Source organism: Protopterus annectens, chromosome 11.part0 (genome assembly GCF_019279795.1).
Source record: "Protopterus annectens isolate FY-2018-M chromosome 11.part0, PAN1.0, whole genome shotgun sequence".
Classification (NCBI taxonomy): Eukaryota; Metazoa; Chordata; order Ceratodontiformes; family Protopteridae; genus Protopterus; species Protopterus annectens.
Window position 1 is genome coordinate 386,402,683 of NC_056745.1, and position 12,800 is coordinate 386,415,482.

General features: G+C 39.2%; 1 protein-coding gene across 3 annotated transcripts in view; it reads right to left on the bottom strand.

Annotated features, from left to right (window-relative positions):
- Positions 1-5,813: 5,813 nt before the first annotated feature.
- LOC122815407 (bile acid-CoA:amino acid N-acyltransferase-like) overlaps positions 5,814-12,800 on the bottom strand; it is an 817,246-nt gene continuing 810,259 nt past the window's right edge. For all 3 annotated transcript variants that reach the window (XM_044087875.1, XM_044087874.1, XM_044087873.1), the window contains one exon: positions 5,814-6,431. In XM_044087875.1, the coding sequence (XP_043943810.1) occupies positions 6,328-6,431 (104 nt within the window). In that variant the 3' untranslated portion in view covers positions 5,814-6,327. The remainder of the gene's footprint in view (positions 6,432-12,800) is intronic.

Here is a 12,800-nt window from a genome sequence, read left to right on the forward strand (position 1 = left end):
TTTTTCTAGGCTGCAGAATCAGAACAGACACAATGAAGGCCTTTCTCCCACAGAATAAGTAGAATAGAAAAAAATTGCTGCAGAGCACCACTATGTTCAAGGATTTAATAAAATGTCGACAAACAACACTAGAATTAATAAAACACAAGCTAAAATTGTCCGCTTCTTAGCGCTTTCGAGTTCAAGCCCTTCTTCAGATAACTTACTATTGTACTGGATAATATTTAAGCACAGCTACAGCCACAGGATAAGGTTCTTTCTTTAACTTCCCACTTCAAGGAAGCCCTACTATCCAAAAAGGTGACGGCAAGGCAATTTCTTTGTCTCCCAGGTTTAATGGCAGTGACCAACCCCATGCTACCACTGGCAAGAATGCACATGTACAAGCTACAGTGGTTCCTGAAGAACATCTGGTCCCAACATCTACATCCCCTAGAGCAGGTCATTCCCCTCCTTCTCTGCCTGAAAACAGAAATAAGCTGGTGGATCCAACAAGTGTAACTAAACCCAGGGCTCCCACTACAACCCCCCCCCCACACCCCAACTGAAGTAATGCACACAGATGCCTCAGATTCAGGTTGGGGAGCAACTCTGGCCTCTTAAAGGATCCAAGAAAAGTGGCATCCCTCTCTTCAGGCCAAGCACATCAATATCAGGGAAGTGACAGCAGTCTTCTTATCTCTAAAGACCTTCACCCCCCTTCTGGTTCCAGGGGTGCTCCAGATTGTCATTGACAACACCACGGTAATGTGGTACCTCAACAAACAGGGAGGAACAAAGACCTATCAGCTGTGCAGACTAACCCTGTTGATATGGGACCTAGCCTCTCATCTCAACTTAGTCCTGCAGCTGCCCTACATCCCCTCACATGACAAGCACCAAGCAGATCTCTTGAGCAGGACCTCCTCACCTCAGCACGAATGGATGCTAAACAGGGAAGTCTTCTTAGACATAGTCCACTGGTGGGGTGCTCCACAAATAGACCTGTTTGCCTACCCCCAGAACAGATAACTGCAGAACTTCTGATCAAAAACCCACTCCTCTCTAGCATGGAGAGTGGATGCTTTCAGCCTCTCTTGGGAGGGGAAGTTCCTTTATGCCTCCCCCCCCCATTTCCACTGATTTAGAAACTCATCCTGAAAATTCAGAAGGACAAACCAAAAATCTTGTTAGTGACTCTATACTGGCCAAGGCAGCACTGGTTCTCCCTACACAAACTAGCCAAGGGCAATCACTTCAAGGTACCCTACAAGGTGGACCTACTGACACAAGACAAAGGAACTCTCCTACACCCACACTTACAGATGTTGTCTCTGACTCTGTGGGTGATAAACTTTTGATCCCTTTCAGACACCACTACTAAGAGGATGTGCTTTCAGTCCTAAGGGAGGCAAGAAAATCTACCACCAGAAAATCTTATCTGGCTAATTGGGAAAGATTTGCAAAATGGTGTCTGCACAAAGGAAGGGACCCTTGCTCTGCAGAGGTTCCCCTGGTTCTAAACTACCTGTGTCATTTGATAAAAAGTGGGCTTTCTTATTCTTCTGTAAAAGTACATCTCTCTGCCATATCAGCCTGCCTGCCCCTGGATCCCCCCTTGTTGGCCAGGTTCAATGTAAAGCTCTTCCTTAAAGGGGTATTGAACATGAGACCACATAGGAAACCTATCCCCCCCACCCTGGGACCTTAACTACATATTAGAGAAATTAACCCAACATCCCTTTGAACTGGCTGGGGCCACTTCCTTACAGATTTGTACATGGAAGATGGTCCTGCTGGTGGCTATCACTTCAGCCAGAAGAGTGTTAGAATTGCAGGACTTAATGGCCTGTCCCCCCTACACCATCTTCCACAAAGACAGGGTGTCCCTGTGAACCAACCCCTCCTTTATGCCCAAGGTGGTCAATGACCTGTCTCTTAACCAATCCATACATCTACCCACCTTTTTCCCCTCACCCACTAATGAAGGAGAGAAGATACTGTACTCCCTGGATGTGCACAGACAACTTAGGTTTTATCTGGACAAGATCAAAGCCATCAGGAAGACTAACCAGCTCTTTGTCTACTTCCATCCCAGAGCCCTGGGCAAGGCAGTCTACAAGCAAACCACAGCATGCTGGATTAGGAAAGCTATTTGCTTCTGCTACTCACACAATGGAAAGGAACCTCCAGTGGGATTTAAGGCCCATTCCACTAGAGCTGTGGCCACCTCAAGGGCCTTCAGGAAGGGCCCAGACACAGCATCCATTTGGAAGCAGCCATTTGGGCCACTATCCATACCTTCACCAAGCATTACAAACTTGACCAAGTTTCCAGAGCTAGGACAGGATTCGCCAGGACAATCCTGCAGGGACTTGTAGAACCCTATTTATCTACCACCACCCTCTCATCTGCATAAGCTGTGGTATGCTCCCACATCTAGAATACTGGAATAGAAGGGCAGAGAATAGCTGTGTAAAATCTTACCATAACCATAGATTTAATTCGCTTCCATGTTGCAGTATTCCTTCCCACCCACCAGTACCCCCAGGTCCTATTCCTTATCTGTACTATCTATATTACAGTAGGACTCCAAGTCACACACCTGGAAACCACTGCCAGTCCTACTGCTGGGCCTTATTCTCTGCCTGCTGGCCTTTAAATTCTGAGGATTATGCGTGCAGACATTACATTTAAGGCCCCTGGTTTATGGCCCTCCTTGTGACATCCCATGCACACTGCAACAGCTAAGCTGAAGCTTTTGTATAGGAGTCAAGGTACGAGTCGCCTGAGGGCAGGAAATCCCACATCTAGAATACTGGAACATGGAAGAGAAGGACATCAATGGTTATGGTAAGATTTTACACAACTATTCATACTTCATATAAAAGCAGAAATCATTCCTAGAATTAGTGCACAAAAAGGTAACAACACTGATAACTTGCCTTGAGAATGTTTGTTAACAGCAGCAAATGGAAACAAAATGTTTGCACATACTATAGGCAAGAGAATAACAGGAGATTTTGAGATGTGCACAGATAATAACAGGAGAGTTTGAGATGTGCACAGATCCATTTTCAGCCCTATTATGTGCATCAATAAAGAATATCATTTATAACACTTAAATGTTTACCTAATTTAATTCAAGAAAAAACAAGCTTCTTTTTTTTACAATATAGAAAATAACTTGGGAAATTATCTGAATGCAGGTATCTGGCAGTATTTCCATTTACCTTGACTGAATATGAAGTAGTGCTATTAAGAATTAGAAAGTAGGAAACAAAAAAGTAATATAGTACCACTGCAGTTAGATTAACTACCTGCTATACAGCTTTGTAGTCTGGGATTCAGTCCGCATCAGTGGTCACTATGGGTGCATCTTTTTTCCCATATCTGTGCAGGTTTGCTCTGAGAAGTTCAGTTTACACCCCCATTATAACAATATACAAGCTGACAACATATATACACACACAAACACACACACACACACACACACTATATATATATATATATATATATATATATATATATATATATATATATATATATATATATATATATATTATGTTTACTCTTGGCATTTGGCCAAGATCATGGCTGAAAATAATCCAGAAGGATACAAATGACTCACTAAAAAAGTCTTTCGGCTTTTCCCAGTTAGGGGTCGCCACAGCAGAACTCCGGTCCGCTAATGATTGGCAGTGGATTTTTACAGTGCCGAGTTACCAGCCCAACACCCAACCTTCAGAGAAGACACACCCATTCACACACGCACCTATCTGCAGACTCCACAAAGAAGGTGTTCCCGCCGAGAATTGAATGGGAGAACCTCTTGCTGTGAGGCGACAACGCAAACCACTGCACCACGGCGGCATATTACATATGTTTATTTTATATCCTTTTTTTTTTTATTTTGCTCTTCAGTTGGACCTATCAGATGGCTAGACTACATTCAGTCATTTGGTTGAATTATTCCTTCTGAGCTGAGCACTAGGAATCTCCTCATTAGATGGGAGTCCTTTGACTAATTAATTCCTGCCTGGGGTGTTTAATTAACCCATTAGATCTCCCTTTCACGAAAGATGAACCCAAACAACATCTCTTTCCTCAGGATAGATGAGTCAGTAGCACCTGTTCAGATTGATCTCCTCATGGAAGTTTTCCCAGCACCCAAATTGCTACTCAAACTTGTCGTCTGAGTCACGGTCAGGGCTTAATCCTTCTGTGCCACAGAGCCAGGAGCAGCCATTTTTTTTATTTTGTGCAATGAATTACATCATGAGCTTCCTTCACATCACCTTAATGAATACATGTCAATGTTAAAGGCTAAAATGTCAATATAACACATTAAGTCACATCCCTGACTACCAGAACATTAGTCATATAGGCATAACCTGCGAAATACTGCACAAAACACTGGGAAGATGCTTAGGTTAGGATCAGTGATGTATCATTTATAACAAAAGGTTTCAAGAAAGAGGGCAATCTCACAGATACAGTCATGGAGTCAAGCTGGTAATCAGTCATGCACACTTTGTTACACACAGACTTTTATGAAACGAATAACTGCAATACCAAGAAGGAAATAATTGCTGAAAACAAGACTATTTTGCATCATATATGTGAGTTTCTTGGCTGGCTTGCCATTGAATAATTTAATCAAGTATCCAGTGGGAATTTGTTACATAAGTTTTCATATCTTGGTCTACCTGCTTAGTATCATAGTCATATTAGGATAAACATTTTTCAAGCTATGTTTTCACAACCATGTTTAGGTCTCCAAACAAAAAAGTATAAACATTAAACAGGTAATATCTTCAAACAAAAAAAACTACAAACTTTATACAGTTAATGTGCAACATATCAGTAGGAAGATCAAAACACTACAAATAGAATTGTATCTAAAAGTAATATATTGTATAATGAACAAAGACTTGTACTTCTCATACGGGGGATGAACTCCCCATATGCACTGCTACTTGTAAAAATCATCATCAATGTTGCTAACACGCATAGTTAAAACAAATATTAATTTTATGACTTTCCTCCTTAGCAGACTTTGGAAAAGGAATGCACCATTTCTAAAACAATGTATTCAGATTTCTCACTCCTAATGTGGTCTAGCCGAATCTCTTTTTAGCTAAAGAATTTTAAATACAAAGTATGGTTTACTCTTTCTGTGGATTTGAGTGTTTGCCATGGTTTCTAATTATATTTGTCTCACCTCAGTATTTAACTGTGCTAACTTATGAGTATGTAAATAACACAGGGATCTGTTTGGACTCTATATTACAGAAAAGAACATTTATTACTAAGATTCAGCTTAATCATTGGAAAAAACGTACATTTTTGCAGGGAAAAGCTAGTTACCAAACTGGAAAATTTTAAGGGAAGGTAAGCACCTGTAGATTTCTCACTGGGTCCTGAGTGGTGGCAGCAGTTGAAAGGTTTAGCTAAGAAATTAATTTTTCTTGCATGCAGTAAGCTGTCCCTAATAAGTGTGAGTTTGTGTGTGTGTGTGTGTGTGTGTGTGTGTGTGTGTGTGTGTGTGTGTGTGTGTGTGTGTGTATATGTGTTTGTATGTGTGTGTGTGTGTGTGTGTGTGTATGCGTGTGTGTATGCTTGTGTGTGTGCATGTTTGGGGGAGGGCAAATACCAAGAAAAAAACTGTGTGGTATTACTGCTTAGCAATACAGCCAAATCTGGTAAGAGTGGAGTAGGTTATGGTGGGCCACTTGTAGATAATTTGTTACATTCATTGTAGGAGTTTGATATTTGTTATCTCTTGGCATAGTTTGTAATCATAGACAAAACTATTAAGAAAAAAACTTTTGTTTCTTACACATTGATGTATATTTATTATTCAACAACTTATGAATGCTGTCTCAAACAGTCATTTGTCTTTCATTCCAGTTATTCAGTTTGAAATGGATATGATTTCGAGATAGACATAGATCAGGTAATTTAAACAGACAGCACATGTGTTGCTCATGTAATGACTGGATTTATCAAACTGGAAACAACATTGAAACACACAAGTACATGAACAAACAAATACAGAGCAGAATAAATTTTTACATTTAGCAATGAGACATATTACTTGAGTATGCTGGATTCTGAAAAGCTTTGCTCTTATAGGAAAGTCTTCATCCATATATGTAAATAATTTAAGAGTTTCCAGAAAACAGCACAGTCGAGTCACTGAAATATGTTAGAATCATACTTTTTCAGTTTTATTTTACACACCGGCTGTCACAATAGAGTGGAATAAAAATGCAAGTGTAGTTTTAGCTTATGTCATGACATCAGATGTTTAGTGAGGAAACTGGATGCTGCAAAGTTTAGGCCCTAAGACAGAACGAGATGCTGATTCAGAAAACTGAGAGTGCGCTGCCATAAATCGTCCTGAGCATGTGCATGAGATCTTTTCTCTCCTCCCCATGCCAGCCACACTGTAAAAGGAAACATTATGTCAGGATGCGAGCAGAAAATCATGGTATTGTAAGACAGAAACACTACTATAGTTGAACAGCACAAGAAAATAGCATCATTACACAGTGCACATTTTAAAGTCTGTTACAAATAAATTTCTGTTCAGTGCAATATCATTTTATTCAAATTTATATTAAATATAGTGAATAATTTCTTTACTGGCATAAACACATTTACATGAAAACCCCTATGGAGAGTAATTATTCTGTCAAATATATTTTACTGACTATCAAAATAAGCAAAGTTGTTAATAATATACTTAGCTGATGGAAGAACATAATAGCTTAAACTGCGTTTTTTTTCCATGCATTATGTAAATCTCTTCCATTTGATTAGTTATAGTAAGTCACAAAAGATGCCAAGGCTTTGAGAAGACAACTGTTGCACTTTGAATCTATAAATTTGCAGTCTTTTCTGTTGTACATGAAAAACACATTTCATACTTAAATGGATACCACCAAAAGAGTTTTACTTGGTACTGAGACTATTTACAAATGCTACTTCCTTAATTGAGTATATAAATACTATTTATATGAGAATACAAATACAGATCATAAAATACTGTCTTACTAGGATTAATTTACTTAAAAGAAATTTCAAAATGACAAAAATATGGTACCAAACAATATGCTGATGTTTATTTAAAGGCCATTAGAATTTTCATTAAATCATAAAGCTTGAATATTTTGTCAAACTTTGTGAGATGTTGTTTGTCTTTTCCTGGTTAGGGGTCGCCACAGCAGAACTCCAGTCTGCTAATGATTGGCAGCAGATTTTTTATGGTGCCAAGTTGCCAGCCCGACGCCCAACCTTCAGCAAAGGCACACCCATTCACGCATGTCTTTCAGAGGCCACTTGACCGCAGGGAGGACATGACTCCACACAGAAGGCACTCCAGCTGTGAATCGAACAGGAGAACCTTTTGCTGTGAGGCAACAATGCTACCGCTGTATCACCGCGGCTTATGGCAAACTTTGTGAGATATGTAATTTTTTTTTATTTGTAAAGACATTTTACTTGAGAAACACTTCGGTTAACTGTATTCAGTACTGTACACTGGACATGAGAATATTAATTCCTGTTATTTGAAAAGACTGCCTGCAAATGGAATCCTAAACCCTGAATGTTTCTGCATCACAGAAAGCTGTACTGATTTAGATACTGCTCTCCCACTATAGTTTGCACCCAATAGTAGCTGTGGCTTGGATAATGGTTTTGCAGAAGCATGCAAACATGGTAGTCCAGGAGAGCACTAGTTACCAAAAATAAGTGTTGTTCTATAGCACCAACCACGTTTATATTTGTTTTAGTCCAGGAGAGCAGCTAATGTTAATCAGCCACATGGTCTTGCACAAAATGGTGGTAATTCCAGATTAAGAATCATTCTGTTGAGTTCTTTTTTTCTACAAGGAAGAAAAATCTAATCTGTCTTTCTATTTATTGATATGTAACGGGCTGCAGTTTGTACTGTGACTACAGGTAAGTATAGCAGAGCTGTGTGTGTGTGTGTGTGTGTGTGTGTGTGTGTGTGTGTGTGTGTGTGTGTGTGTGTGTGTATGTGTGTGTGTGTGTTTGCATGCTAGGGGATGCCTATGCCACAGTGACATGTAGGCTGCAAGAGAGAAGAGTAGCACAATCAGGTGACAGCCAGGGGCGGCGCGTGCTATAAGACTGCAACCCCCCCACATGTAGAAAAAAAAAAAAAGAAAAAAAATTGCGAGTGCCGGAATTCTATGCATGCATGCTTGGAGTTCCTCGTACTCAGAACTCCAAACACGCATGGCACTCAGAACTCCAGACTGTTGTGTTAGGCAGTCCGGATAAGGAAGAAAGGAATCTCCACCCTGCCAGCCCAGAAGTCTGTGTGGTGATGACCACACAGACCAGAAGGACACCAGACTGCATCACCCATAGGCTGGAGGCTCCAGCCTACTCTCATGATGTCTCACAGGGGCTGCTACAGGATCTATGGAGGATGAACAGAGTTGCTGCTATGGAGGGGTAGGGTGCTACGGACATGAACAGAGTTGCTGCTATGGACAAACAGAGCATGTGTGTGTGTATGTGTAAACTGCCCCAGTTGCTACATACTGGTGGCTAGAGAGAACACATGGTGGTGGGTAGAGAATACTCAGGCTTGAACCCTGTACCTTGGGTGCAGGTAGTAAGGGTCTGAATTCACTACCCACCACCATTTGTAAAAAAAATTGCAGATTTTTGCATCATATTTGTTCTGTTCCTCATAAAATCTATGGTTTCTGTATGCTTGTTGTTGCTGGCAAAGTCAGTAGTGCAGTGGTGCACTGATAACATTGTTGCCTGACAGCTACAGGTTCTCTGGTTTGATTCTTGGCTGGGGTGCTTTCTGTGTGGAGTCTGCATGTCTTCCCATCTTACAAAGACATGTGTCTGGAGTGTTTCGCTCTGCTGAAAATTAGCTTTTGGTCCAAGTCAGACTTTCATGGTTAACAAATGTTAAATAAAAATAACAGGCATTTGAATTTCAGACTTCATATTCTTCAGAAAGTACATGACCTTTTATTCTAGCAATTTTCTAAGTTTATAACATGAATATTTGAAATTTGTCCTTATTTTTGGGACGGTATTCCCCCCATTATTGGCTTCACCCAGGTTTTTTGTGCTAAGGTTGAGAGCTATGGTGAGAACTGAATTCACTGAATATGTTTGGGGGCTGTATTCCCCCATTACTGGCTTTGTCCATGTGTTTTTTGCTAAGAGGTTGAGAGGTAGTGTAAGAACTGAATTCATTGAATATGGTTGGGGGCTGTATTCCCCCATTATTGACTTTGTTCAGGTGTTTTGTGATAAGAGGTTGACAGCTATGGTGAGACCTGAATTCACTAAATGGTAGTCATTTAAGTTTCAGTCTTCCTCTCTTTCACAAAACAGCTGATCTGGCATAGTGGTATTTTGTTCTGACTGTTTTGCACATGGTTTCCCCTCGGTTCAAGATTTGGCAGTGAAATGCATGGTGGTAACACAGCATTTTATTGTAGCAACTTTCCAACATTATACAAGCAATGTTTAAAATGTGTCCCTGGTTTTTGGGCTTTTTGCCCCCCCCCAATAAATTTTGGCTTTTTTCATATTTTTTGCGCTGCAAAGTTCGGAGATACAGCAGAGTGTCAAGTAGATTTTACAAGGAGCTGACAGCTGCAGGGGAACAAAAGTTTAGTACTGCTTATGGTAAGTCTACTTGCATTTGTTAATAGCACAACAGATAGTGTACTTGTTTTGATGCAGAAGGCTGTGGGTTCTACTCCCACAGTAGGTAGATGCGTTGCTATTACTGTACTGTGCTGTAAATGGGGTGGATGCTGCATTCCTTTTTAGTGAAGATACCTAGTAACTATGAACCTGTTATCAGTTTGCCATCCATTCCCTACTACAATATTACTAGCTTATCATTTTTTTAATGCAACATGGGCAATGTATTCCTCAAGGGCAACAACCACTGTATTTGTAGTTGAAACAATGACATATAAAGTTGTTTGCTAGCAGCAACCTCTTCATTAGTTACAGATTTCTTTAATGTGGAATTTAGATGACTTTTACTTCTTCAGAGATTGTGCATATTTACTGAAACTGGTGGACTGTAGAAGTTTGAGTAGACTTTTGTGATGGAAATGTAAGTTTGAGTAGACTTTTATGATGGAAATGTTCTGAATTGGGCAGTTTTGTCATTATTGGTGCATGCATTTTGTTTCATTGTTTAATGGAAAAATGTTCAAAACAATAAATTTAAAATGCCCTCTAACAACTGTACTGTATTGTACAAGGAATATAATTTAATACAATCAGGAAGGTGTATCAAAGAGCATGTGTATGTTTTGTGTTCCAGGTGCCTATGATTTGAAAACAGCCCAAAGTTAATATTTATCTGCCACTGGCAAAATGTAGTTTCTTTGTATGTGGGTTTCAATGCTGTTTCAATGAATTTGAGTTTCAAGGGCAGAAAAGTTTTAATGCTAAGTCTATTTTCACTGTGAGACTGCATTGCTTTGTTTAGCAGATATCTATTAGGGTCTGTGTTGTAAAATGCAAAATAAAGCTTTCAAATGAAATTCAAATCATTGCAGAAGTAAAGCAGTATGCACATCACAGTGTTTATGGTAAATGGGGGTGAAATAACCAAGGAATGGGACATTGGAATGGCTGCAGTGGGGAGGCTCCATTCGACCATGATTTTGTGAGGGGGGAAGGGCAGCAAACTCAGACAGCCCCAGCTGAACTATACCTCTCAACTGTCCAGATTTTTGCAGAATTAATAGATTTTTGCTTCTTATTTTTGGTTTGTTCCTCATAAAATGTGTGGTTTTCTGGCTAATCATTTAGGAATGAAGTCATTAAATAATGACAGACATTGAGTTTCAGACGTTATACCCTTCAGAAAAATGCATGCTAAAGCAAGACCTGTTATTCTATCAACTGTCTTAAGTTATGCATGCTAAAGCAAGACCTGTTATTCTATCAACTGTCTTAAGTTTATACAAGAGCAATTTTTAGTACTGTTTGTATGTTCCCCCAATATATTTATTTGGCCTTGTCCAGATTTCCTGCATTAAGAGGTTGAGAGGTACGTGCAAATAAATCGCTTTATAGAATTAGGAATATCCAAACCTCTCAACTCTCCCCAATTTTGGCTCAAAATGTTACTCTCCCCCTAATACCCCCTCTGCAAAATGGCAATTTTGAAAGAAAACGTGGAGGGTTTGCAATTATAAATAACTATAATGATCAGAGTTATAGATTACTTTTATTTCAGAAATGCATGTAGATGCTCTTATTTTGTCAGCTGCTCAAGTTAGCAGTACTAATATTAAAAAGGTGTCCCTTCTTTGACAGGTTCCCAGCTGTATTTTGTGGCAATTTTATATTTTTGCATCACATTTTTGGTCTGTTTTTCATAAAATTGTGGTTTTCTGCCAAATTAGTGGCAAATCATTAAAGATTGAAGTTAGAAAATAATGGCAGACATTTGAGTTTCAGATTTCATACCTTTCAGAAATTTCATACTAATGCAAGACCTACTACTATTCTATTATCTTTCCACGTTTATAAGAGCAATATTTAAAAATTGTCCTTATTTTTGGGCCTGTGTCCTACTTTTATGTATGGCTTTGTCCAGATTTCTTGCTCTGAGGTTGAGAGGTATGAGTGTCAGAGCCATCACCATCAGCCAGAGTCATTTCAAATTGTGACATACTTGTTACATCCCACTCCCCCATGTAGTGACTCTGGATGTGTCCAAGCAAGGCAAGGAGCAGTTATGCAGTGTAAGTGTGAGGAGTATTCCCCCATCCAAGGTAGACACAAGTATGACAGTGGTTTTTCATCTGTCCTTGATTTTGCAGAATGTTCTGGTTTTCTGTCATATTTTTATACTGTTGATTTATGCTTCTTATTATTCAGAAAATGCATGCTGTCGCAGTGCCCTGTTGCTTTGTGTTTAAGTAGCAATGCTTTAATGACCATCGGGTAAGCTTGTCTGAGATTGTAAGATGCAAGTAACCTTTAATAAGCATACTGTTAAATAATTACCAACACTGAAAGCCTTTTTGCTGTTGCCATGCAGAGAATATTTACATAACTAGATAATGTACAAGCCTTTGGTATTGAAATGCATATAACAGTATTTGTAATAAAGGACAGGATTACAGTATTTTCAGAATCTCATTACATTTGTTGGAGATTTGCAGTCAACTTTGCAGGCTTTACCCGTAAACTAAACAAAATGCCAATCTATCATGTGTGGTCCATAACCTGTGCAGTAATCCTTTAAGCAATTTATCTTAAGCTTGTTTCTTGTTTGCTGTTAATTTTTTACTTTGATCATGTTTTCCCCATGAAACAAGTAGATAGTTGTTGTCAAGAAGCAGGTCTTTTTTGGATAAGAAACATTTTTACAAGTGGGGGCATCACAGAGATTTCTATTTTCAGCATATTACTTGGTACTTTTATAAAGCTGAATATAAGTTATAATTAGAACTGCAGTGCAAGGAGAAGCTTGTTTTTTTATACTTGATTTTGACAAGTATTCTAGTAATATATTTAAAAAGTAATTTATTTTTTCATGCCTTACAAGCTTTTTGTTTCCATCTAGATATTAAGTAAGCTGTCATGTAGCCAATGCATTGAAATATTTTTTTTCTTCTACACTTCATTTTGTCTTGATTGGACTCTCGTAATGATGGTTTGGTATCCAGGGCAGTGTATTTAATTAAAGTTCTAGTTATTGTGTTTTTGAGCATAGCTCCACCCCTTTGTAGTTGGCCACACCTCTTCCCATTGGCTCCACCCATTCAGCT